Below are 25,230 nucleotides of genomic sequence, written 5' to 3'. Positions count from 1 at the left end.
CTCAAGGTACTTATGATCTAATGGAAAAAACAAATAAATAATTACAGATTGTAATAAGTAAAATGACAGAAGCAGGATGCTGTATTCCAGAACATCCAGGGTTGGGGGGTGCAAGAGAAATCACAGTGACTGTTTTCAATAGTTTGGTCTGGTAAGGTCTCAGGTGGTGACATACTTTAAAACCTAAAGATTAAGCCAGCTATGCGAAAAGCCAAAGGGGAGGTGAGTGACAAGAGATCCTGCTAAAGACATCAGCAGAGCCCGGACCAAGGATTATTACAGGCCACAGTTAAGAGTCTGGGTTTTATTCTAACTTCTGAGGGCAATGTAATTCGCTGAAGAATTTTACATAAGGAAGAATCACTTTTTGCTGCAGAATGGAGAAGGGATAGAGGAGCACAGAATAGAAAACAGAGACACAAGTCAGTCAGGAAGACACAGTAGTAGCTGAGGTGAGAAAATGTGGATGATTTGAAGTAGGGTCTGACAGTGAAAGGAAAAAAGTAGACAGATTAGATGCAGAATTGACCTGACTTGCAAAGTCATTACCTGAAATTAAGAAAGAGGCAGAGAGAGGTTATGGAGTTTGGGAATTTGTCATTGGAGAAAGTTAGTAGGCTCACTAGAGAAACAGAGGATCAGAGGGATCTCAAGCCCATACTGACTGAATATTCAAGAGTTTGGCCATTTTCACTTTATACAGACATCAATTTGTGCAGGACTTTTTTCCAGCAAAGTTCAGGCGCACGGGTGCAGGTACAAAGAGGGCAAAAGATTGACTTCATCCAGAGTAAGAGTTTTGTCAGAAAAAAGTGCAGGAAGGGACAAGAGAATTTTTCAAAGGAACAACATACATTCTGGATAAGGGGGTGCAGTGGATAGAAAATGGAAAGATCAATGTAATGGAGGTATAGATGAAGGTCAAGGATTGTCTCCCTGGTAGAAAGTGGTCAGATAGTAGGAGGCTATAATTTGTTTCTTCTGCTTGGAATGGGCATCTCCCCCTTCAGCAAACTATTTGATCCCTAAATACATCCATCCTTTTCTGCTCCCTGACTTCCTGAACCCCAGCACCACTCTCTGAGTTTGTCACCATCTCATCCAATCAGAAAGGCCCACCTCAGCGGATCACAAGGTCAAGAGATCGAGACCATCCTGGCCAACATGGTGAAACCCCATCTCTACTAAAAATACAAAAATTAGCTGGGCGTGGTGGCACGCTTGTAGTCCCAGCTGCTTGGGAGGCTGAGGCAGGAGAATTGCTTGAACCTGGGAGGCGGAGGTTGCAGTGAGCCAAAATCGTGCCACTACACTCCAGCCTGGTGATAGAGTGAGACTCCGTCTCAAAAAAGAAAAAAAAAAGAGAGAAAAGAAAAAGAAAGGCCGACCTCAAACTATTCCCTCCTTGAAGCATTTATGTTCTCCCCACTGAGATCCCTCCTCCTAACAACCCTCACAGAGTGTACTACTGGTAGAATAGTTCAAGTGACCACATAGTAAGTCATTCTTTTTCCTGTCTAGGCTCCTTTGGAAAAGGTATTGTTATAAATATTCAAAAGTGTCTGGATCCCGCGACAGTATTCAGAACATAGCGCTGCACGGTGCAATCATTCAATGAATAATAACAGGGATCTCAGGCTCATGGGCCTCTAAACCTCATTCCCACTTGCTAAACCAGGGTTCACTGAAATAGAATAAAAGCGCATAATCCCTGTTCACAAATGTCTCAGATAACTTCCATTAATCTCAAACGTTGCCTTCAATTTCACAAATTTAATTTTAATCCCCTCTAACATTCAAAACGCCCCTATTTAGCTAACGATGGGCAAATATAGAACCAAACAAAACAAAAATAACACCCCATGCGTGAAACAGCACTGGTAGGCTACCCTACGACGATCAAAAATCTGGATGCCACAATTTGAGAAATGCCACGCTCACTAGAAAATACAGAATTTTCTTCACAGTCTAATGCAAGGCCAGAGAGAACTGGGATGGGGCTAAGGCAAACGGCCCCACGAGGGGTGCCACGAGAGTCAACTGGCATTGGGTTTGTACTCAAGGTCTGACCTCAGCCTGGCACATACCTTCCTCCTCTCCAGCCCCAGCTGCAAGGATCACAGGAGTGGTCGCCTCGGAGCCTGCTGCCATGGCTACCGCAAGGCGGGTTCTGCCGGAACCCAAGGCGGAGCGGAGCTGGGGTGGGGTCAGAGTAAGGGCCAAACTCCGGGACCCAAAGCTGCACCACAGGAAGCAGCCCCGGCGACTCCCGCCCGGCTCCTACGGAAACGCCGGCGCTCACGTGGAGGTCACGTGACGGATGCTGGGCGGGACCACGCAGCTTTGTTTTGATCCCCCGGGTGTGGAAATACAAACACGTGGTCTGAGTTGTGGCGCTTTTTACCTAACCCGGACCTTAGCGTTCTTTATTGTAGTCTTAGCTTCGTTTCTGTTTCTCCTTTTCTAGTCAGATCTTTCCTTTCCGCCTCGGCTTTTCTCCACCCTAAAGGATTGGAGTTTTAGGGGAAGGTTTGCCGCTTAGTGGGGCTCCGGCGGTGGGATGGGTCTCTGCCATGAGCTTTCGCGAGCCGCTCTTGGCAGCCTGGAATGCGAGGCTAGCTCACGCTTCTCTTACACCTCTCTTGCCCTTCTGGTGGCAACCTGACTCCCGATTTTAGTGGCTGCCGGGAAACACGAACCTCGGGCAAAGAACCCTGTGATTGCGTTCCCTGTGACTCATTTCCCGATCCAGACAAGCCAAATTGCTTGACTTAGGTTTTCAAGGACACTAATCCACAGCTGTCAGGCTTCTGAATTTGTATACCAAAATAAACAGCTGTGTGAAGAGATCAACAACACTTTTCTTCTCGTTTACCCTGTGGTCAAATCATAATCACTGGAGGTGGATCTTTGGGGCAAACATCTTCCAACTTCACTGGACATACCTTTATTGCTCGCCTACTGACAGGCGAAATGGGTATAAAAGCTTACATATATATGAATGAAATTGGCTAGTTTGGAATCTCCTCTTTGGACATGTAAGACAAAAAAATAACAAAAATAGGTAGTACTTACTGTACACAAGAAATGATTTTTATGAGATAATCCCCTGGGACCAACTACGCCTAAATCTTATCCTCCGCCTATAATTTCTGAAGTTACTAACTCAACAAAAATAAGAATAAGCCCAAAATAGAAGCAAGCATTAGGTTAAGTGAGATCATTTAACAGGTCACTGAGTTGTTTATTAGGCACAAGATTTAACTTGGACACTTCCTCCAAACACCCCAGGGTTCCTTGCCCAACCTCCTCGAATACAGCCTCTCTGGGAGTTTCCCTCTCGCGACTCAGCCGCGCTGGTCCCTGCCTTTTCGGCGCTACCTGCCCTCCGTCTGGGACCCGGCTCTTTTCCTCTCGCCGGTGTTTCCTCGCCACCCGCGGAGGGGAGGGCTGACCCCAGCCTCCCTGCCGCCTGCCCCGCCTCCCCGCCGGCCCGGCTCGGGCCGCGCAGGCGCACCAGGCGCGGCCCGGAGGCCGAGGGCGACCACAGCAGCCTCCGCCTCCTGCTGCTCCGGACGATTCTGCGCTGGGCTAGTCGGTGGTGACCTGGACTGCGCCCGGCAGTGGCTTCGCGGGCGACGCGTCGCCATGGGCTCTCGCTGGAGCAGCGAAGAGGAGAGGCAGCCGCTGCTGGGGGCCGGGCTCGGGCCTGGGCTGGGGGCCTCGTGGAGAAGCCGGGAGGCGGCGGCGGCGGCGCTGCCCGCGGCGGTCCCGGGTCCCGGGCGGGTGTACGGGCGCCGCTGGCTGGTGCTGCTGCTCTTCTCGCTGCTGGCGTTCCTGCAGGGCCTGGTCTGGAACACCTGGGGTCCCATCCAGAACTCGGCGCGCCAGGCCTACGGCTTCTCCAGCTGGGACATCGCGCTGCTCGTGCTGTGGGGGCCCATCGGCTTCCTGCCCTGCTTCGCGTTCATGTGGCTCCTGGACAAGAGAGGTGAGGGGTCGGGGAGCGCTAGCCCGCGCTGTCTCTCCTCGGGGAGCCGGCGCCTGCCCGCGCTCCAGGCCTGCCAGCCGCCTCCCTTGGCCCCAGCATAGGGGTTGTGTGAGGTGAGAGTGTTGCTAGCATTCCATTTCTGACTTAGGAACCCTCCGTCCCCAAAGCGACAAATATGGAAAGGCTACCTTGCAAATATTTATGTTTTTTATCAAGGCCCTTTATGCAACACCAGGGATTTAAGCGATCTCTAAATGTTCAAGTTTTTACACATTGTGAACATCAGAGCATCCCGTGCACGTGCAGTTTATGTGTTTTACACCTGACAAAAATGACTGATGCTTTGACTTCAAAGGGATTTGGGGATGTTGAGAATGAAAGGTCGGAAAATAGATTGACGGTGCCCATATGTAAGGAAATAATGAGTTGGTTTTGTATAATAGATGACTCCAGCCCAGGAAGAGCTATTGGGAAACTCAGATCTGACACTTTGGTTTCTGGAAGGTGGTGCTCGGCAGCTTTAAAATGTGTGTATGTGACTAGATGGCTTTCTCAGTTGAGATTTGTGACTTTCAATTAAAGCTTGCAGATGAGTGAAGATGCTTTCTTAGAATGGTACCCTGTACATCTCACTTTACCACTTGCCAGTGTGATTCTCTGAGGAGAAAAAAAAAAGCCATAGGGCTGAGAATCAAGGCATACTTACCGCATAAGTATGGATAAATGATTAGTAGTGACAGTCTACCCTCAAGAGGCTGTTGTGCAAGATTTTATATTAATTGAATAATGCCTGGGAGCTACTTTGTACAGTTTCTGTTCAATCTTTTATAAGTTTTGTTGCAATGAGTTCTTTAGTCAGATTTGGAAGGTTGTCTTAGTCCACTGGAGCTGCTATAACAAAATACCATAAACTGGGTAGTTCATAAACACAGAAATTTATTTCTCACAGTTCTGGAGGCTGGGAAGTCCAAGATGAAGGCTCAGGCAGAATCGGTGTCTGGTGAGGGCCTGCTTTCTACACAGTGGTCTTTTCACTATAACATAAGATGGAAGAAGGGGTTAGGGATCCCTCTGAGATCTGTTTTATACAGGCAGTAATCCTATTCACATGGATTCCATCCTCATATCCTAATCACCTTCCAAAGGCTGCACCTTCTTATTCCATGATTTTGAGGGTTAAGATTTCAAAATATGAATTTGAGGCCAGGCACAGTGGCCCAAGTAATCCCAGCACGTTGGGAGGCTGGGGTGGGAGGATTGCTCGAACCCAGGAGGTCGAAGCTGGAGTGAACTGTGATGGCAGCACTGCACTCCGCCCTGGGCAACAGGGCAAGACTCATCTCAGAAAAATTAATACATAAACAAAATATGAATTTGAGGGGAATACATTCAGACCTCAGCAAAAGTCAAGTGTAGGTAGGTATAGAATTGCAGTTGTCTGGCATGTAGTTAGCACTCAAAATTAGTTGGTTATTAAGAGAATAGAATAGCAGGATGATGTTAGTAGCTATACTTCCTTCTCTCCTCCTTCACTGGAATTCCTTCATTGGAATCCATGTGAAAAAGACTAAGGACTAGTTGATTGTGAATTCCTTAATGATCAACAATGTAATGTAGCTGCTAAAAAAGAAAGGACAGTTTAGGCATAGAAGCATAGTGTCCAAAACAAGAAGCGAAATAGTTTGATAGGCTCTACATTAGTGTTTAGTTCTGAGCTTGATTCTGAGAAGGCCATTTGACAAACTGCAGAACTTTAAAGGTTCTACGATAAGAATGATAAATAGTATAAAAATCATGATGTGTAAAATGAAGGGAACTTGGGTATATCACACTTCAAAAAGAAACTTGAGGCAAGATATAGACTATGTGAAGATCAAGTAAAAGAGGAATCAGACTTATGTATTGTTCTAGGAGGAAGAACTAGACTGAGTCAAGTTACAAAGGAATGTAACTCAAAGCAATAAAGGAAGAACCTTCTAACAAAGATATCCAGCCCTGAATGGGTACGTCTTGACTGTTGTAGAACTTCCAGCTAGAGCAAATACTTTTGCAGAGGATGTGTGCTAGATGCCAAGGAAGGGTTTCTCCTACCAAAGGGAGATTTTCTTTGTGTTTTTGTTGTTTACTTTTAAACTATTGATTTTCTTTGGGTTTCTGCTGGGCTCAGTGGCTCACGTTTGTAATCTCAGCACTTTGGGAGGCTGAGGTGGGTGGGTCACTTCAGCCCAGGAGTTAAGAGACCGGCCTGGGCAACACGGTGAAACTCCAACTCTACAAAAAATACAAGAATTAGCCGGACATGTTGGCACACGTATGTAGTCTTAGTTACTGGGGAGGCTGAGGTTGGAGGATCAGTTGAGCCCGGGAAGTAGAGGCTGCAGTGAGCTATGATTGCTCCACTGCACTCCAGCCTGGGTGACAGAATGAGACCCTGTCTCAAAACAAACAAACAAACCCAAAGAAGTACTTTACCTATAATCAATGTTACAATAATAGTTTTTTAAAAAGAAAAAAGATTTTATTTGTTTCCACTGATGTGTTTTTCTTCTGTTCCAGGATTCGGTCCAGGGTCCTCTGTTGGATTTAGTTGTTATTTCTCTTTAGTTTCCTCCAATCTGTGGTAATTCCTTGGTCATTCCCTTAACAAGGTTGGCTAAATTCAGGGGAAAATGCTGTCTTGTAGTTTCTTTTTATTTCTATCCAGAGCATTTTTCAATATTATTCACCAAATTTAGCCAACCTTGATTTTTATGGTAGAAAAATGTTAATTTGCACCCTTCTTATTATAATTGTACCTACTATCCATGGCAGGATAAATTAGAAACTACCCGTTCACTTTATAAAATAAGGTACTTCAGTTATTCAGTAGTTCTTGTGACTATATGGTGAATTCAATTTTATATTTTCCTTTGGTTGAAGCAATAAAAAAATACATTTTAAAATTCTCTTTATTAGGAAGTAGTTTTCATTTTTAGTGGAAGAAAGCAAATACACTTTTATATGTTGGCTTTACTGCTACAGGTGTTCCATCTACGCATGTAGAAAGCAAGTTCTTTCTTGCTTCTGGCATCCTTGGGTACTAAAATATCTTTTTTTTTTTTTTTTTTTTTTTTTTTGAGACAGAGTCTCACTTGGTCACTCAGGCAGGAGTACAGTGGTGTGATCGTGGCTCACTGCAACTTCAACCTCCCTGGGCTCAGGTGATTCTCCCATCTCAGCGTCTGAGTAGCTGAGACTACAGGCACGCACCACCAAGCCCGGCTAGTTTTTTGTATTTTTTGCAGAGACAGGGTCTCACCATGTTGCCCAGACTGGTCTTGAACTCCTAGGCTCAAGCAAGGCACTAAAATGTCTTGCACCCTGGAGGGTAGGTGGTTGTTTGGCCTTTGTGCTGCCTCAAGCCCCAGCCTGATTAGCATAGAAGACTGGTTATCTTCCTAAAATGGGTTTGTACCTTCCCATCCTTTTTCATTTACCAGCAAGGAGACAGAAAAGGACTAGCTAGAGAGACAGTAGAGCCAAGACCAAGTGTGCCTTCGAAGCTAACTAAAGAAAGCTTCAAAGAGATAGCAACCCAGTGTGTTCCATGCATTGGGGATATGGCCCTCACAGACCCTCCTCTTAGTAAGGAGATCCAGACAGCAAACAAGAAAAGGTAAATATTTAGTATGTCACCTGGTAATATTGATACTTGCTTTGGGGAAAAATAAAGCAGGGTAAAGGAGAAAGGGAATGTGATAGAGTGGTATTATACTTTACATAGGGTTTTAGGGAAGGCGTCACTGATAAGGTGTATTTGAGCAGACACCTGAAGGAAAAATGACGTCTGACATGTTAGTTCTGGAGAAGACTGTTTCTGGCAAAGGGAACAGCAAAGATAAAGATTCCAAACTTGTCTGGCATATCCAAGAAAGAGCAGCGAGGCCTTTGTGACTGGAGTAGAGCCAGTGAGGGAAACCGTGGTAGGAAATGAGGTCAGAGAGGTAGTGAGAGGCCAGGAGATACAGGGCCTTGTAAGTCATTCTTAAATGGCATCTCAGCCATTATCGAGTGAGGAGGGCTCACTCCATCGACGGGCTTTAAGTGGAAGAGTAAAACGATGACTGTGCTCTTGTCTTCAGGACAAGAGCCAGAACAGGGAGACAAGTTAGGCTAGTAGAATAACCCAGATGGGAGTTGATGATGGCTTTTGACTAAGGTGATAGTAGTGGAGGATTTGAGAAGTGGTTAGATTGCAGATATGTGTTGAAAGTAGATTCATCAGTATTTGTTGATGGATGAGATGTGGAGCGTGAAGGAAGGAGATGAGTCTAAGCTGTTTCTCAATTTTTTAGTATTACTGATAGGGAGAATAGAGCTTCAGTTTACTAAGTTGTGGAAGATGGTAGAGAGAACAATTTTGGAGCAGATGGCATGGAGATCAGGGATTTGAAATGCCTGTTAGATATCCAAGTAGACAGATTAAACTGTCAATTGGATATACAAGTATGGAGTTAAGGGGAGAGGCCTGTGCAGTATATTTGGGAGTTGTCAGCCTACAGTGGTATTTAAAGTAGTGGGGCTGGTTCAAGTTCATTCTTATTGGTTAAAAAAAAAAAAGAAAAATATAAAAAGTGTCATGGGGCTGGGTGAGATCACCTGTGGAGAAGGGTGGAGTTTCCCTGGAGTAGAGGACTGAGCCCTGGGGCATTCCAACTTTTAGAGGTTGGGGCGATAAGAAAGAACCAGCTAGTAAGGACTGAGAATAGAGCACTGGATTTAGCAACATCAGGATCTTTTGGTGTCCTTTAAAAGAATCACCTCCCTTGAATGATGTGGTGAGTTTGAAATAAAATGCAACAAGTGGAATCAAAGACAGTGAGTGTAGACATTTCTTTCAAGAAGTTATGCCATAAAGGGCAGCAGAGAAATGGGCAGTAGCCAGAGGGAATGTGGGTACTAAGGAGGTCTGGGTTTTGTTTTGTTTTTTTTTCTTTTTTCGGTAAGAGATATTAAAGCATATGTATTAATGCAGCATCCTAACAGTTCCATAAAAAGGGGGAAATTGATGATGCCGGAGGGAAAGGGAGGAACTGCTGTAGCCATGTAGGCAAGATGGGATGCGGTCCTCCAGGGCACAGGTAGACAAGTTGGTCTTAGATAGAAGCATTGACTGTTGATTCTTTAGTAGTAACAGGAAAGAAGATAGAGTATACACATAGAGGTGCAGATGGTGGATGATAAGAACTTATAGAAGTTATCTTTGCTTTTTTCCCCTCAGAAAAATAAGAAACAAAATGATCCCTTGATGAGGGAGAATAGGGGAACAGTTACTGCAGAGAGGATTAATTATAAAACTATTTTATGGAAAAATGGAGAACACATGGTTTAGGAAATTGTAGTAGGATTGTTGGGTAGCACTGAGGCCCTGCTTTCAGTGACTGATCATTAATTTGAAGTGAGACCAGTCAGCATGGTTGTGTGTTTCCCTCCAGCCTGTTCTGCTGGGCAAGTACAGGCATGGGCAGAGTTGGCAGAGAGATTTAACCAGAGTTGCAGTTTTACCAGGTGAATAGGACTGACAAAGTACAGGCCAAGAGTAGAGGGTTAGGTAGAGAGCAATCTGACAATGGACCATGGAATCTAAGGAGGACAAAGGAAACACATGAGGTGGTTGAGAAGAAGTAGCAAGCTCCCAAACCGTCATTCCATGTTGAATCAACAGTTTGTTCTTGTTAGACTACTAGAGGGAATGAATGGCAAAGAGAGGAGGCCATGGTTGAGGAATGGGGTACTTGAAATTGAGATTATGGCCTGTAATCCCAGCACTTTGGGAGGCCAAGGTGGGTGGATCACCTGAGGTCAGGAATTCAAAACCACCCTGGCCAACAGGGAGAAACCCCCTCTCTACTAAAAATACAAGAAATTAGCCAGGCCTGGTGGCGGGCATCTGTAATCCCAGCTACTCGGGAGGCTGAGGCAGGAGAATCGCTTGAACCCAGGAGGCAGATGTTGCAGTGAGCTGAGATCGAGATCGCGCCATTACACTCCAGACGAAGAGCAAAACCTCATCTCAAAAAAAAAAAAAGAAAAAGAAATTGAGATTATGACATGGATGCAGTTGTGGTAAAGATAAGGTCAGAGTATAACCAAAAGCGTGGATGGTAGAGGTAGGGCAAAGAGTGTACCTCAGACCATGGAACAAGAGGTCAGAGATCTGAGAGGCCAGCATACTGAAAGGATCATCTAGTGAATATTGAAATCACCAAGTTTATGAAAGGAGTAGTGTCCTGAGGAGTAATAACAAGCCAAGACATCTTTAAGCAGTGAAGGCGAATGACCTGGAGGCAGGTGTGTGGTGGTCTGTAGACAACCGCAGCAAGGAGCAGTGGGTATTAGTCAGAAAAAATTAGACCAAAGGCTGTTCTGGCCATGATGGAGTAACGGGAACTGGATTTATCCTTCTATCTTAATTAAAAATGAAAAATAAGAAATCAAAATATATGGAACTAAATAAATTTCAGGAGCCAGGCATGGCACACCTGTAATCCCAGCTACTAGGGAGGCTGAGAAAGGAGGATCACTTCAGGCCAGGAGTTCAAGACCAGCCTGGGCAACATCGTGAGACCCTATCTCTAAAAAATAATAAATAAATATTAGAACAAAATAAAATATGTAAAACAATGGTTTTCAAACATTGGGCGACAGGCAGGGCAGGACAGGGCAGTGATCCCTATGACTGCTTCAGTTTACCATCCGGAGAGAATTTCCAGGCAGGAGTACAGAAATGGGGAGCTCAGTCAGAGCCCAGCAGTTTTCCTGAATTGGGGAGACGGAGGTGAGACTTCAAAGAGACCAACATAGCTAGAATTCTTAAGGTAGAAAACAACAGAGGAGGAAACTTCACAGAGAATGTTCTGGATCTGCAGGGTGTTCCTCTTGAGTCTTCAGCAGAAAACTGATCAGAGGATACGTGTGAGAAAATTAGCCAAGACTGGAGGAAGGACTGCCAAAAAAGAGTAGGCAGAACAGTTCCCCAGGATCACACAGGCTGGGAATAGTTCATGTTCCCAAGACCTGGAATGGAAAAACCTCTGCAAACATACTACAAATGTTCAAGAAGATAGAAGAAAGCATGAGCACATTAAGGAGAGACAGAGGACAGAAAAAGAACAACACTGAACTTCTAGAAATGAAAAATGTAATCAATGTGTAAGATGAAAAATATAATCAGTGAGATAAAAAAAAAAATACTGGACAGGATTTAACAGCAGACTAGACATTGCTGAAGAAAAGGTCGTGTGACTTGAGTATACAGCACTAGAGACTGTCCACGATGGAACACAGAGAAATAAAGACTAAAAACGATCAAACAAAAAACATCAGTATCGGTGAGCTGTGGGACAATTTTAAGTGGCCTAATATGCATGTAATTGGAGTCTCAGAAGGAAAAGAGAGAGAAGCAAGCAGGGGGAGCATGGAGTGAGACGGAGTGGTGCAAAAAAATTGAAGAAATAATGGCAGAACATTTTCCAAATTTAATGACTTCTATAAACCCGCAAATCTAAGAAATTTAAAAATCCCAGCAGAAGACCCATAAGGAATCCTACACCAAGGCACATCATGGTCATACTTCTTTAAAACCAGTGATAAAGAGAAATCCTTAAAAGCATGGAGAGAAAAAAGACCAGGTAACTTGTGGGCAGAGAGAGTAGGAATGATCTGGAAGTGGCAGGGAAAGCAATGTAAGGGATTTCTCTGGGAGTAAGAAGGTAGAGAGAATGTTTGGAGAAGAGCTTAGGAAGGTAGGGATTGCAGTGATTATGCCTGAGCACTCCAGAAGGCACAGAGGAAGGTGTCTGGAGTTGAGGAGGTAGGAGGCAGAGATGAGGTCTCATTAGGGGATGTATAAAGCCATATCAGGATAAAGATGACCTGTGAATCTTGACTCTTTTGTGTCTGATTTAAACAGGAAAAACAGGCATGATGTCATTAGTTCTGACAATCCCCAAGGCAGATTGGGGTGACAAGGCTGTGAGGGTTATGAGCAGGGAAAAGGGGATCTGCCCCGGAGCCAGCAGAGCTCATCTTCACTTCAGCTGATGGAAGTGTGGAGCCAGGGAAGGGTGGTCTTACCAGGTGAGCTCTGTGCCTGTTGCTGACTTTCCATGCTTCCACTATGGGTGTGTGGGTTGTGGGGGAGGGATTTAGTCAACTCTGCAGCCTGATTCTTTAGACATCTGCTGTGGAGATTTCCATTCCTACACCCAATGGGTCCCCAGCAAAAGGGGTTATCACATCTGTTGAAAGGAAGCATTCTGAATGCTGGATGCCATGTTTGAAAAGAAATATTTTTATTTTCAATGATGTTTGTTTTTCTGAAATTGTTCACAGATGGCTTTTGCACTTACATCCTATTACTGTTGTAATCACTTGGGGTCTATTTATATAACAGTCCTATATGTCCCAGAAGCCAATGTGTTAGGCAGTTCCTACGTTGCTATAAAGAAATACCTGAGGCTGGGTAATGTGTAAAGAAAAGAGGTTTCATTGGCTCACGGTTCTGCGGGTTTTACAGGAAACATGGTGCTGGCATTTGCTCATCATCCAGGGAGGCCACAGGAAGCTTACAATCATAACGGAAGGTGAAGGGGGAGCAGCCACGTCACTTGGTGAAAGCAGGAGCAGGAGAGAGAAAGTCGGGGAGGGGGGTGCCACACACTTTTAAAGGGCCAGATCTCATCTCCTGTGAACTCAGAGCAAGAGCTCAGTCATCACCAAGGGGATGGCCCAAGCCATTCATGAGGATCTGTCCCTATGATCCAAATACCTCACACCAGGCCCCACCTCCAACACTGGGGATTGCATTTCAACATGAGACCTGAGTGGGGACAAATATCCAAACTATATTAGGCTATTCTCCTGGGGTCCTCATAACTCCTTTCCCTTGATGAGTTGATATCTTTTTGATTACATGGAATTAGAGAGTCATGCCTTGTCAAGATGTGAGTGACATGAAGAAAGCATTTTATTCAAGATCATCAGCTGGGATAGATTAAAGAACACTTGGCATCAATTAAAAATACACAAGAAAGCCACCACACTGTACTTGTGAGGTTGCTTTATTTTTCATTTTTGTATTTTTGTGGAGACGGGGTCTCACTGTGTTACCCAGGCTAATCTCAAACTCCTGGCTTCAAGGGATCCTGCCACCTTGGCCTCCCAAAGTGTTAGGATTATAGGTGTGAACCACGACGCCTGGCCAGAGGTTGCTTTAATAAGCAGTTTTTCACAATTTATTTACTCTTAAATAAATTAGCTGTTGTATTGTTAAATATTTGATAAAAAGCATAACTGAGTAAAGTATGGTAGCCTTCAGCAGTAACAATGGGAAGCCTGGTTATTGGACTATATGGCCATAAACAGTGCCTCACTGCTTGCTTGGTGTCTGCTTACCTTAATTAAAAACAAACTCTTTAGAAAAAAATAAATATCATGTAGAATGTAAGCCTTATGATCCCCAACCTATAAAAATTATATTCAGTATCTCCTAGGGTACCCAGTATATCCTTATAAGAGCAACATTTTGTGATTTTAGGATATTTATGACCACGTATGTACGTTTCATTAATTGCACTCTGTTTCGTATGGCTATAATGTGATTTTTAAAGTCTGTATTCTGTTAGTAGAAGCAGTAAATGAGCAGTATGTATGCATTACTTGTTACCAAGAAGCACAGTTCCCTATGGTATTCCTTCTGGTAAATTGTATTAATCATATCCAGATTATATAAGAATATTATAAAGTAATTCAGTTCATATCACAAATTATCCTTAACATAGCGTGTGTGCCTGATCTGGACCTCAAGTTTATTTTCTTTGCTATGTTTGATCTGCATAGTTATAGTCTTGTTGACTTTCAATTTTCTTCAAGCAGAGTAGCTCTTTAAAAACCAAACATTTAACCATGTACCCTCTGCCAAAAGAGAGAGAGAGAGAGAGAGAGCCCTGGAAAAAAAAGAAATATTACATTAATCAGTTTATGTCTATTCTCTGTGTGAAGTGGTTTCAAGGTGATGTTGGATTTGGGAAAAATTTGAAGCAATGTGGCCACCTTTGCCATAGACTTTGTATGAACCACCTGTATGATGTGGCTGCCACAAACAGTAAGATATGTTAATTTAGTATTAAGAGAGGCGTAGCATTCCAACAATAGGAAGATAGAGTTCTGTTAGATTATTCTGCCATAGCTAGACTATTGTTGTCTATTTCTGATTATCTTGTTTTTATATTTGTATATTTTGCCCTCTGTGTGACCAACCACTGACACACATTTTCAAAGTAATTGTTGTGTTTGGAATACAGGGGGAAAAAACTATCTGATCCACGTTGTCTTCTAAAGTCCTAAGCCGTGATTTTTTTAACATTATTAAGCATTATTCTATAATGAAAACCATCGGATAAATCAAGAAAAAAATAAAGACTGTGATTATATTAATAATCAGAGAGTTCTAAAGGACCACTTCCTATGACCCTTTCACAACCTTAGCTTGTTCTGATTATAAAATATGTAGTTCCCTAGTTGTCAGTTTTGAGAAAAGTTAAGGCAATAATCTATCACCTTAAAATACTTTTTAGGGACAGTTAAGAGTTTTTTTTTTATTAGCAGCTTACATTTGAAAATTCAAATTTTTCTATTAGAGATATAAAACTAAAATATCTAGTCTTTTAAAATTATTTGCCATATTTTTAAGTATTATATCTGAATGGAACATTTTAGACATTCCTTTTGAAAAATTAGAGCTAATAGAACTTCTTCCTCTATCTTTGATATGAACATTCCTATTTTCCATTAAAGTTAGAATCATCTCATTTTCTTTTTTCTTTTTTTTGGAGACAGAGTCTCACTCTGTCGCCCAGGCTGGAGTGAAGTGGTGTGATCTCAGCTCACTGTAGCCTCTGCCTCCCAGGTTCAAGCAATTCTCATGCCTCAGCCTCCCGAGTAGCTGGGATTACAGGTGTAATCCACCACACACGGCTAATTTTTTTATTTTTAGTAGAGACAGTTTTACCATGTTGCCCAGGCTGGCCTCAAACTCCTGAGCTCAGGTGATCTGCCCACCTCGGCCTCTGAAAGTGCAAGGATTACACGTGTGAGCCACCATGTCCAGCCCATCATTTCATTTTCAGCATGTAGGGTTCGTTGTTTTTTTTTCCATTTTTAAAGTTATACAGAAAAGCCATAATATCAGTGTGATTGACTAAAAATAATCTTTATTTTTAACATTGGACTTAGGAGAAAATCAAGATAATTTCAATGTTTTTGTTTCATTTTAGGTCTCCGGATAACTGTGCTCCTGACATCCTTCCTTATGGTTTTGGGAACTGGTCTAAGATGCATACCTATATCAGACTTAATGCTTAAAAGAAGGTAAATCCTGTAAATAACATTTCTCCCACATTTTTCATTTTATTATGTGTATAAATTTTAAAGAAGATCGGTAAAGGGTCATATTTATAGAAGCATTTATTTTTTTACTCTATATGATGATTAATTTAATTGACATCAGTTGTCATATGGAAGACACTATACTAGTTGTTGTGGAAATAAAAAGAGCAAGTTAATCTTCATATTATCCAGGAACAATAATAATCATGAGAAAATAATAGTATAACATACCATTTGTAAGTATAATAATATAACATACTATATATATAATAGTGTAGTTAATGCTACAGAAGAAATACAAAATTGCCTCAAGAGACTAGGAGAAGTTTTGGCTGTGGGAATCAAAAAGAAGAGTTCATAAAGGTGGTGGTAATTAAACTTGGCATTGAATGATGAGTAGAATGTTGGTAACTATAGTCAGGGGAAGGGTATTCTAGGATGGGGGAATAGCAAGAGTGAAGCCATGGAGGCAGGTAAGCATAGGCCTTTTCTGGGGTGGATAGGTAGTCTTATTTGTATGTAGCAGCCTTTCTGCAACTGGGACCATGGATTTATTCTTAGGGAGTGTAAGGTATATGAAGGTTTTAAATTTTGTTTTTATATTGGTTATGATACTGTATTATTTTACCAGTAATAATCTGCAATAAAAAGGTATTTTTGTTGACCAGAATGTTAATTTCTTAAATTAGTGTTTCCCAGACTGGGGTCCTTGAATGTGACCTTGAGAGTCGTTGAGAAATTTTTTCCCTTTCAGAAGGACCCATGAATTACCCAAGTTTGAGAGATACTGGTCTACAGATTAAGGTGTAAGAATGGGATATAAAGAGATGAGGTTAGAAGGTGATATTTTGATTCTGAAGGGTCTTGATGCCATCCTATATTATTAACAGTGTACTTTCCTCACTGGATAGTGGAAAGCCCCTTAGGCTCTTAATCAGAGGAGCGCTAGTATCAGACCTATGTTATATTCACTATGGATTGAGATATGTAGGCTTGATTATAAGGGGTAGAGATTGCAGGCAGAAGACCTGGAAAGATACAGTGGGACCCCAAGCTGGAGTCATTCTTTTGTTGGTTCATTTATTAGGTCATTCATTCATTCAGCAGAATTCACTGAGCTTCTACTATGTGCCAACCTCTTTTGTGGGCATTGGGAATATGACAGAAGACAAAGCAGATAAAAGTTACTATGTAATGTAGTAAATTACATAGTACATTTACATAGTAATTTACTATATAATGTACATTACATTACATACTATGTTTGTGATGTAGTTTCATTCCACTCAGGGAAACCAGCAATAAACTAGATAAATAAGTAAAATACATAGTATGTGCTGTGGAGGGTAAAACAAAATAGGAAAGAAGGATATGAAAAGGCGAGGAAAGGATGGTGAGATTTCAGAAAGAAAAACCTAACTGGGAAGATAACCTTTTGGGATAAAAACCTGACAGAAGTAATGGATGATGCAGTATCTAGGAATCAAGCATTATATGCAGAGAGAACCGCAAGAGTTCAGGGCAGAAGAGGGACAGGGATGCCTGGCAGGGAGGCTGGTGTGGCATGAGAAGAGCAGGTAGCAAATGAGGTCAGAGCAGTTATAGAGTGGTAGTGGGAGTGTGGGACCAGATTCAAGACCACGTCAGCTCCTCAGCTTTTTCTGAGCTAGGAAACCACTGGGGGTTTTGAGAGTGCCATGGTGCTCGGCTGCTCCTTTGAGAATGGACTGAAGCTTGAGGTCATGGGCATAAGTAAAAGAAGCTGGGAAACGAGTGCAATAAACCAGGTGAGAGATGATGGTGGCTTGGAACATAGTGGTGGCAGTGGGAGTGGTGAGAAGTGGTCAAATTCTGATCATCTTGAATATTCAAAATGTAATTATATTCTGATTATATTCTGGTCCATTTACTGATGGACCAGATGTGGGAAGTAAGAGAAAGGAGTCCAGAATGATTCCATGCTGTGGGAAGTTGGGGGAATGGAAAGGATGGCACAGACCTGAGGGGAAGTGTGAGAAAAAGAGATGGGAGGTGATATGCTGGGTTTAATTGTTGATTCCATTAACAGATGGGGAACATAGAAGTGGGGGAGAGTGGATTTCAGGGACAAGATGTTGACTTTCTTTTGGAACAGAATTTTTCAGTTTCAAAATAAATGTTCAGTTTTGAATTTCAGAATGTGTTCTCGTTCTAGAAAATTTAGGGTACAAGGGTTCATATTTGAAAAGGGAGGTAAGACAATCATCTAAGTTCCTATGGAAAGCTAGTCATAATTTTCCATCCTTCTGAGTTAGATTTTAACACAAGTCTCATTATTGTATTTGAGATGCTCTTAATTTTTCAAACACCCAGAGGTGTATTTTTTCAAGCATGCACAGATTTTAAGTACAGATTTTCATGTAAGCTTAAATTCAACACTGCTTTCTTTTAAAATGCCTATTAAGGCCAGGTGCAGTGGCCCACACCTGTAATCCCAGCACTTTGGGAGGCTGAGGCAGGTGGATCTCTTGTGCCTGGAGTTTGAGACCAGCCTGGGCAACATAGCGAGACCCTGTCTAAAAAAAAAAATACCTATTAATATTTTTGCTAGTTTTTCTTCTGTTTTGGGCCATCCATACCATTACTTGCCTCCAGTCTCATATCCCTTTATATCCTTTCCATATACAAAATTCTGGGAATAATAGAGTTGACTCTCCATCTTGTTGGAGAAGGTGGTATGAAAAACAATTCATAAATAAATGTAAACAAATGTAGAACAGGTAAGAAGTAGAAATAAAAAGTCCAGAAATTGAATCTTTCATAAAAAGAGTTTATAAATTAAATTTTCAATCTTATGCATTCATCTATAAAGAATATAGGAGTATTAACCCCTTGAAATAAGACTTCATTTTGTAGTCTTTAAGCATACCTTTTAAGCAGTATTATTAACAATGCATGATGCAGCTGTTAAAATGAAAATGCTATAATTGGAACGTATTTTCAACAAATCAGGTGTATAGCCATCATTTTTAAGCTTCAGTCTCCATCCGATGTTCCAGGGAAGGCCAGTGTTGAAACAAGCATTTACAAGTCTGTGTTTTTGTGGCCTTGTTTCACTCGGAGCTTTTTGAGCTTTTGACCCAGCCATTTGGAATGGTTCCCCTGTACCCTTGACTTCCTGTATCTTAGCTCCCTTAAGTATCAAGACATGAGAATAGCAGCATTCTGACAAGCTCTTCCTAACGGTGTTCTACTTATATATAGTATCAGTATTTATTTTATTTGCATAGTACCGATGAAAATTCAGGACAAAATTATTTTGCCACGTTTCTCTTATAACATCTTAGATAAATAAGGAACTTGGCATAACAAATTATAAAGCATTTTTTTCTTCTATGATCTGGAACAAAATAATACCCCCAAAAATTGTAAAAGCCATCACTCTATTGCAATGAGCGCTATTACTCTATAGTGTGAAGTATTATTATATTGCTTTCCCTGTAAACAACTTAAGGACTTCTGGAGGGTGAACTTATAGTAAGTTATATCTACTCTTAATCATAGGTGTATTCAGTGATTCCCGTAACACATGCCATGTATGTTTTTAAATTTTATTTTAAGTTCCAGGATGCATGTGCAGGCTGTGCAGGTTTATTACATAGGTAAACATGTGCCACATTATCTTTCAATTCAGTGTAATTTTCATTAATATTAACAATACTTAACGTTTACCAACATGTATTAAATAGTTTGGTTCTAGTAAACATAGATTTTCTAGAAATATACTCCATTGTGAAATACTTTGCAGCTGGCAGGATTATGTTTAAAATGACCCCAACAGAAAAAGGTGAATTGTTTAGTGAATGATTTTGTGACAGCTGCTTAGCTATCTGAATAAATAGGAAGAAGAACCTAGATCCCTCCCTTACCACATAAGTAAATCCCAGCTGGATCAAAGACTTACATGTAAATAATGAATCATAAAAGTATTAGAACATGACTGTTTTACAGAATCTGAGGGTGGAGAGGGCCTTCCAATTAAGACACAAGTCCCAGAAGCCATAAAAGAAAGCCTTGATATATTTGACTATGTAAAAATTTAGATTATCTTTATGATTGAATACACTATAAAACAAAGTCAAAAGACAAGTTAACTGGGAAATATTTGCAACAATAAGACAAATGAGTAATTCCTTAGTTCTTTGAAATCAATAAGAAAAATAGCAACTCAATAGGAAAATAGGTAATATATATGAGCAAGCAATTACAGAAGTTGAAATATAAATGGCATGAACTCAAGAGAAGTTCAAGAGAATTCTTTCTTGAGAACTTGAGAGAACTCAGGAGAATATTCAACTTTTGTCGTAATTAAATAAATGAAAATTAAAATAGCAGACAGATGTCTATTTACTGGCAAAGATGAAAAAAATTGATAATGTGCTATGCCTGAGATGTGGGGAAAAACAGGCACTGCTGATGTGTGAGCAGTTTGGGGCATCATTCTATTTGGAGGGCACTTTGGCAGTATTTACCAGATTCAAATATACATGTCCTTTAACCTACACCTATATTTGCACTTATAGAAAATTAGCCCACATATAAAGCTCTATCAGTTTGCAAGAATTACCATGTTTGTGCAGCTTTGCTTGTAATAGCAGAAGGCTGGATGTAACCCAAATGCCTTCAGCAGAGAACTGATTATGATGCAGTATATCATGGAATCATATTGCACTGTGAAAAGGAAGTAAAAGTCCTATAAGTGCTAATATGAAAATATCTCCAAAATATATTGTTGAGTTAAAAGGCAAACTTTAGAATATTATGTTTAGTGTGTTCTTAGAAAAAAAATGGGAAAGGTATCATTTGTTTTTTCTGGGAAGAGCATCTGAGGAATAGAAGTCTGAGGCGGAAAGGACATTTACTTTTTATTTTTTACTACTTTTGGGAATATTTTTACCATGGGCATGTATTACCTTTTTTGTTTGTTTGTTTTTTTGGAGACACTCTGTTGCCCAGGCTGGAGTGTGGTGGTGTGATCATAGCTTATTGCAGCCTCAAACTCCTAGGCTCAAGGGGTCCTCCTGCCTCAGCCTCCCATGTAGCTGGGACTACAGGCATGTGCCATCACACCTGGCTAGTTTTTAAATTTTTTGTAGAGACAGAGTCCCACTATTTTGCCTGAGTTAGTCTCAAATTCTGGGCTCAAGTGATCCTCCCACCTCAGCCTCGCAAAGTGCTGGAATTACAGGTGTGAGCCACTGCATCCAGCCTGTATTACCTTTTTAACTGAAAGCACTAGCTAAGTAAAACTAAAATCACCACCTCAGAGCCTTAATAATAAGAAAAGTAAAGAGAAGGAAGGGTTATATATAAATTTGCCCAGCATAGAAATGTAAATCTTTTGATGTAAAAATGAGCAATTGGTAGATTTAAGAAGTAAGACTCTTCTCAGTAAAATACAGAAGATTCAGATTCCCCTATATCAGTGTCTTCTAAAATATAATTCACAGACTACCTGCTTATTAAAATACAGATCCCTGGGCCCCAAGCCAGTCCCACTTAGTTAGGCTCTTGAGTGAACCCTGAGAATGAGCAGTTTTAACAAGCTCTTTTAGTTAGTCTTATACTCATTTAAATTTAAGAACTACTTTCCTATTCCCTAGTCTTACACTCATTTAAATTTGAGAACATCTTCACTTTAAATAGTAATCGATTAAACAAATAGCTTTATGCTTGTCCATCCTACAGTATAATCACACAATACATTTAATGTCTTATTTTAAAGCAGATTAAGGATTAGTCTTTATTTAATAAATATATTTGCCTTAATTTGACTCTTAAAACTCAAGGCAACTCAAGGCAAGTAAAACTCATGACTATTTCTGCATAGTGGTCAGATGGACTTCAGATAAGAAAGATTTGTAAGAAAAGATACCCAGTCATGATAAGCATTTAAGAGGGAAAAAAAGGGAGTCAAAAGGTGTGTAAAGGCAGGGCATGATGGCTCATGCCTGTAATCCCAGTACTTTGGGAGGTCAAGGCAGACAGATCACCTGAGGTCAGGAGTTTAAGACCAGCCTGGCCAACATAGTGAAACCCAGTCTCTACTAAAAATACAAAAATTAGCCGGGCGTGGAGGCACTTGCCTGTAATCCCAGCTACTCAGGAGGCTGAGGCAGGAGAATCTGGGAGGTGGAGGTTGCAATGAGCTGAGATTGCAGCACTGCACGCTAGCCTGGGCGATAGAGCGAGACTCTGTCTCAAAAAAAAAAAAAAAAGGGGGGGATGTGTAAAATTGTCTTTAGAGTTTTGGAAAATTCTTTTTTTAACCTTTTTGTTATTTTTGAAATATGTTATTTCTGAGACATTTTTTCCAAGGGCCATGTCATTTATGAATTTTTTATTGACTTCTTTCTTGTTCAGTGCATCATACAGAGAAGTATATAAAACATACATGTGTATCATCAGACTGATACCCATGTAGCCGTCAGACTACCCATGCTACCCATGTAGCAGTCAGCCCAGACTCCAGAAGTCTCCTGCATGCCCCTTCCTGCTCATAATCCTCTCCCTCCCTCCTGTATATCATCACAATCATGAATGGATAGAATTTTCAAAGTAGACTGAGTTGAAAGTTATTAAGGATATATTCAAAATCTATTGCAAATGTTTATTCTTTTCTTTGAAATAAGGATCTTAGATTTGTTTTCCCCTTAATAACCAAAGGGACAAACAGTTAAAACTTTATCTGCAACAAAATGATTAGAGGAACAAAATATGCTAGAGGCAGATATTGATAACAATTTAACATGTAATTAAAAAAATCAGTAGGATTATTTGAAAAATCGTATTTTATTAAATAGAAGTTTATGTATTTTTGCAAATTCATTACATATTAGTTTAAAAAAATGAATCCTTACTTTGCACCATGCATTAAAACATATTCCTGATGGATTGGAGAGCTGTGTATTTAAAATGAGACAGGATAAGGGAAAATGAATCTTAAAGACATTGCTTTATTTCCCAAGCATAAAAACAATGAAAGTGGTGGCTCATACCTGTAACCACAGAAGTTTAGGAGGCCAAGGCAGGTGGATCACTTGAGGCCAGGAGTTCAAGACCAGCATGGCCAACATGGTGAAACCTCGTCTCTACTAAAAATACAAAAATTACCCAGGCATGGCGCATTCCTATAATCCCAGCTACTCGGGAGGCTGAGGCATGAGAATCACTTGAACCTGGGAGGCGGAGATTACAGTGAGCCTAGATTGCACCACTGCACTCCAGCCTGGGCCACAGAGCAAGACCCTGTCTGAAAAACGAAAACAAACACAAATCACAAAGGGAAAGATTTGTGATTTGGGTTTTCAGGTTAGAGTTAGGCTAACATTTTGACAACATTTTCCAGCTTTATGCTTCAAAACAGATTATAAAATTAAAATGCAAACTGGGAGAAGTATGTGTTGCAAATATAATAGATAACTTATAAGTAACATGAACATTTTTGAAAATTGAATAGAAAAATGGACATAGTAGACATGGCTAACAATTGTTGATTCTCAGATTTCATCATTTAAATTTATAATTCAACAGTCAACATTTATTGACAGCATATGTATATGTTAGTATCAGTAAAGTACAGACTGAGCTGTGTAACAAAGAAACCAAAAATATTGAGGCTCAATAAGGTAGAAGTTCATTTTTCTCTCAAGGAACAATCTAAACCAAGCTTGTCCAATCTGTGGCATGCGTGCGGCCCAGGATGGCTTCGAATGTGGCCCAAAACAAATTTGTAAACTTTCTTAAAACATGAGATTTTTTTGTATGACTTTTTTTTTTCTTTTAGTTCATCAGCTGTCATTCGTGTTAGTATATTTTATGTGTGGCCCAAGACAGTTCTTCTTCTTCCAGTGTGGCCCAGGGAATCCAAAAGATTGGACACGCCTGGTCTAAACGATAGTGGGCTATTCAGGGGAAGTAGGCAGCTTTGTTCTGAAAGGTCCTCCAGGACCTAAGCCCCTTCTGTGTTGTTGCTCCAGCATCTCCTAGGGTGATATTATTGTCTGTATTATGCTGTCATTCTAGCCCACAGGAGGGGAAGTGGGATATCCAAGGCAGGTGACTGCATCTTCTTTTTTTTTCTTTTTTTTTTCTTTTTTGAGACGGAGTCTCACTCTGTCACCCAGGCTGGAGTGCAGTGGCATGATCTTGGCTCACTACAACTTCCACTTCCCAAGTTCAAGCAATTCTCTTGCCTCAGCCTCCTAAGTAACTAGGATTACAGGCACCTGCTACCATGCCTGGCTAATTTTTGTGTTTTTAGTAGAGATGGGGTTATTTATGTTGGCCAGGCTTGTCTTGAACTCCTGGCCTCGAGTAATCTGCCTGCCTCGGCCTCTCAAAGTGCTGGGATTGCAGATGTGGGCCCCCACGTCTGGCCTGTTTGTGTCATTTCTAGCCATATCTCATTGGTTGCAGACTTAAAACTTGGCCACATGGATCTGGAAGAGAGGTTGGAAAAGTAGCTCAGCAGCAATGTATGAAGTTAAACTCAAGGATGCCATGCCAAAACAAAGAAAGGGAGAATAAATAGGTGGAGACAGGAGTCTCTGCTGTCAGATGCCTCCATGTGTCCATGCGCTCCCCTCTTCCCATGCAGAGAACATATTCATCCTTCCTCAATGGAGAAAACTCAAAGTCCTGTCCAATTAGTGCATCCAACTCAAAATCCAGAATCTCTGGGCTCTGTCAGATCTTTGTGGCTTTCTGAGAGTAATTTCTTTGATTATTGTTTGTGGCTTTTGGCTTTGTCCTCTGGAAGGCTCTTTTTTTGTTCATTATTCCCCGTGACCACGCCTGAAGTGGTTGTTGGATGTTTCACTTTCTGCTTGATGCTGATTTGGGAACCTGAAGATTACTTTAGGGATCAAGCAGTCTTAAACCTTGGTAGAAGTGTTTTGTAGTATCTTGGCAATATGCTTCCCTCAAATGCTTAATAGTCTTTTGATCTATTTACATCAGGTAAGTTCCATGGAAATGTAGCCATGCCAAAATATTTCTCCTTCTGCTTATGGTTCTTATACCTGTTGAATCTCCTCTTTCCTTTACCAGCTTGGGTACCCATCCCAGATTTTCTCAATTTAGTGGTAGCCACCTTGATGCCATCTGAAAAACGTAGGCGTAGGAAGGAAAATATCACCCTTAACCTAATTTTTGCTGCTAGACTGGCTCTGAAGCACATTTTATTTCTTGCCATTTGGATTCAGAAGCAACCTGAGGCTTCAGATTTCTGGATTCTCATTAAATTTATATTGCAGGCCTCAGGCAGAGAAACTCCCTTAGCAGAGCTCTTATCCCTTCCATCTCTGCTTACAAACCAGCTAATTCTTTATATCTCTCTTGTGCCATCCTAAACTCAGTAAGGGGCAAGAAACACAGAGTAATGTTCTGATTTTTTTTCCAGCAAATCCCAGGTCATCACAAGCAGTGGTATTGCCGCGGCCACAGGTCACCTGCCTTTTCTGCCTACAGCCTGACCACTAAGTCATTGCCAATACGTTGTGCCTTTGTGAATGCAGCACCCCAATTCTTGAGCTAATTTCTCAATTAGAGGACAATTTAAGTTGCTATAATGAGGAGATCTCAAAATAGCATGGTTCAAGCGAGACACTATTTCTTTCTTATTATTAGTCCAGAGTAAGCAGGTGGGCCAGAGCAGGTAGCAGTTCTGATCTACGAGGTTGTCTAGGGACCTGAGTTCCCTCTATCTTGTAACCTTCTCCCCAGGGAGATGACCTTGACAGTATAGTCAACAGCCAGTTCATCAGCACAGT

General features: G+C 41.2%; 2 protein-coding genes across 4 annotated transcripts in view; one reads left to right on the top strand and one right to left on the bottom strand.

Annotated features, from left to right (window-relative positions):
- The window catches only part of HSPBAP1 (HSPB1 associated protein 1), a 60,279-nt gene extending 57,977 nt beyond the window's left edge, over positions 1 to 2,302 (bottom strand). For 2 of the 3 annotated variants that reach the window (XR_009213103.1, XM_058437423.1), the window contains exon 1: positions 2,088 to 2,265. Coding sequence is in view for 2 of the 3 variants with exons in the window: in XM_058437423.1 (XP_058293406.1) it covers positions 2,088 to 2,151 (64 nt within the window). In the remaining variant the exon portion in view is untranslated. Of the gene's footprint in view, positions 1 to 2,087 lie in introns of all 3 variants that reach the window. The other variant, XM_032150013.2, reaches the window with a different exon arrangement.
- Positions 2,303 to 3,524: 1,222 nt separating this feature from the next.
- Positions 3,525 to 25,230, top strand: part of SLC49A4 (solute carrier family 49 member 4) — an 81,799-nt gene continuing 60,093 nt past the window's right edge. Inside the window, exons 1-2 of the mRNA XM_032150014.2 lie at positions 3,525 to 3,991; positions 15,307 to 15,400. Of these exons, the coding sequence (XP_032005905.1) occupies positions 3,649 to 3,991; positions 15,307 to 15,400 (437 nt within the window). The 5' untranslated portion in view covers positions 3,525 to 3,648. The remainder of the gene's footprint in view (positions 3,992 to 15,306; positions 15,401 to 25,230) is intronic.

This window comes from Hylobates moloch, unplaced genomic scaffold, assembly GCF_009828535.3.
Source record: "Hylobates moloch isolate HMO894 unplaced genomic scaffold, HMol_V3 SCAFFOLD_4, whole genome shotgun sequence".
Lineage (NCBI taxonomy): Eukaryota > Metazoa > Chordata > Mammalia > Primates > Hylobatidae > Hylobates > Hylobates moloch.
Note: the sequence above shows the minus strand (reverse complement) of the source record. Positions and strands in the feature narration are given on the sequence as shown.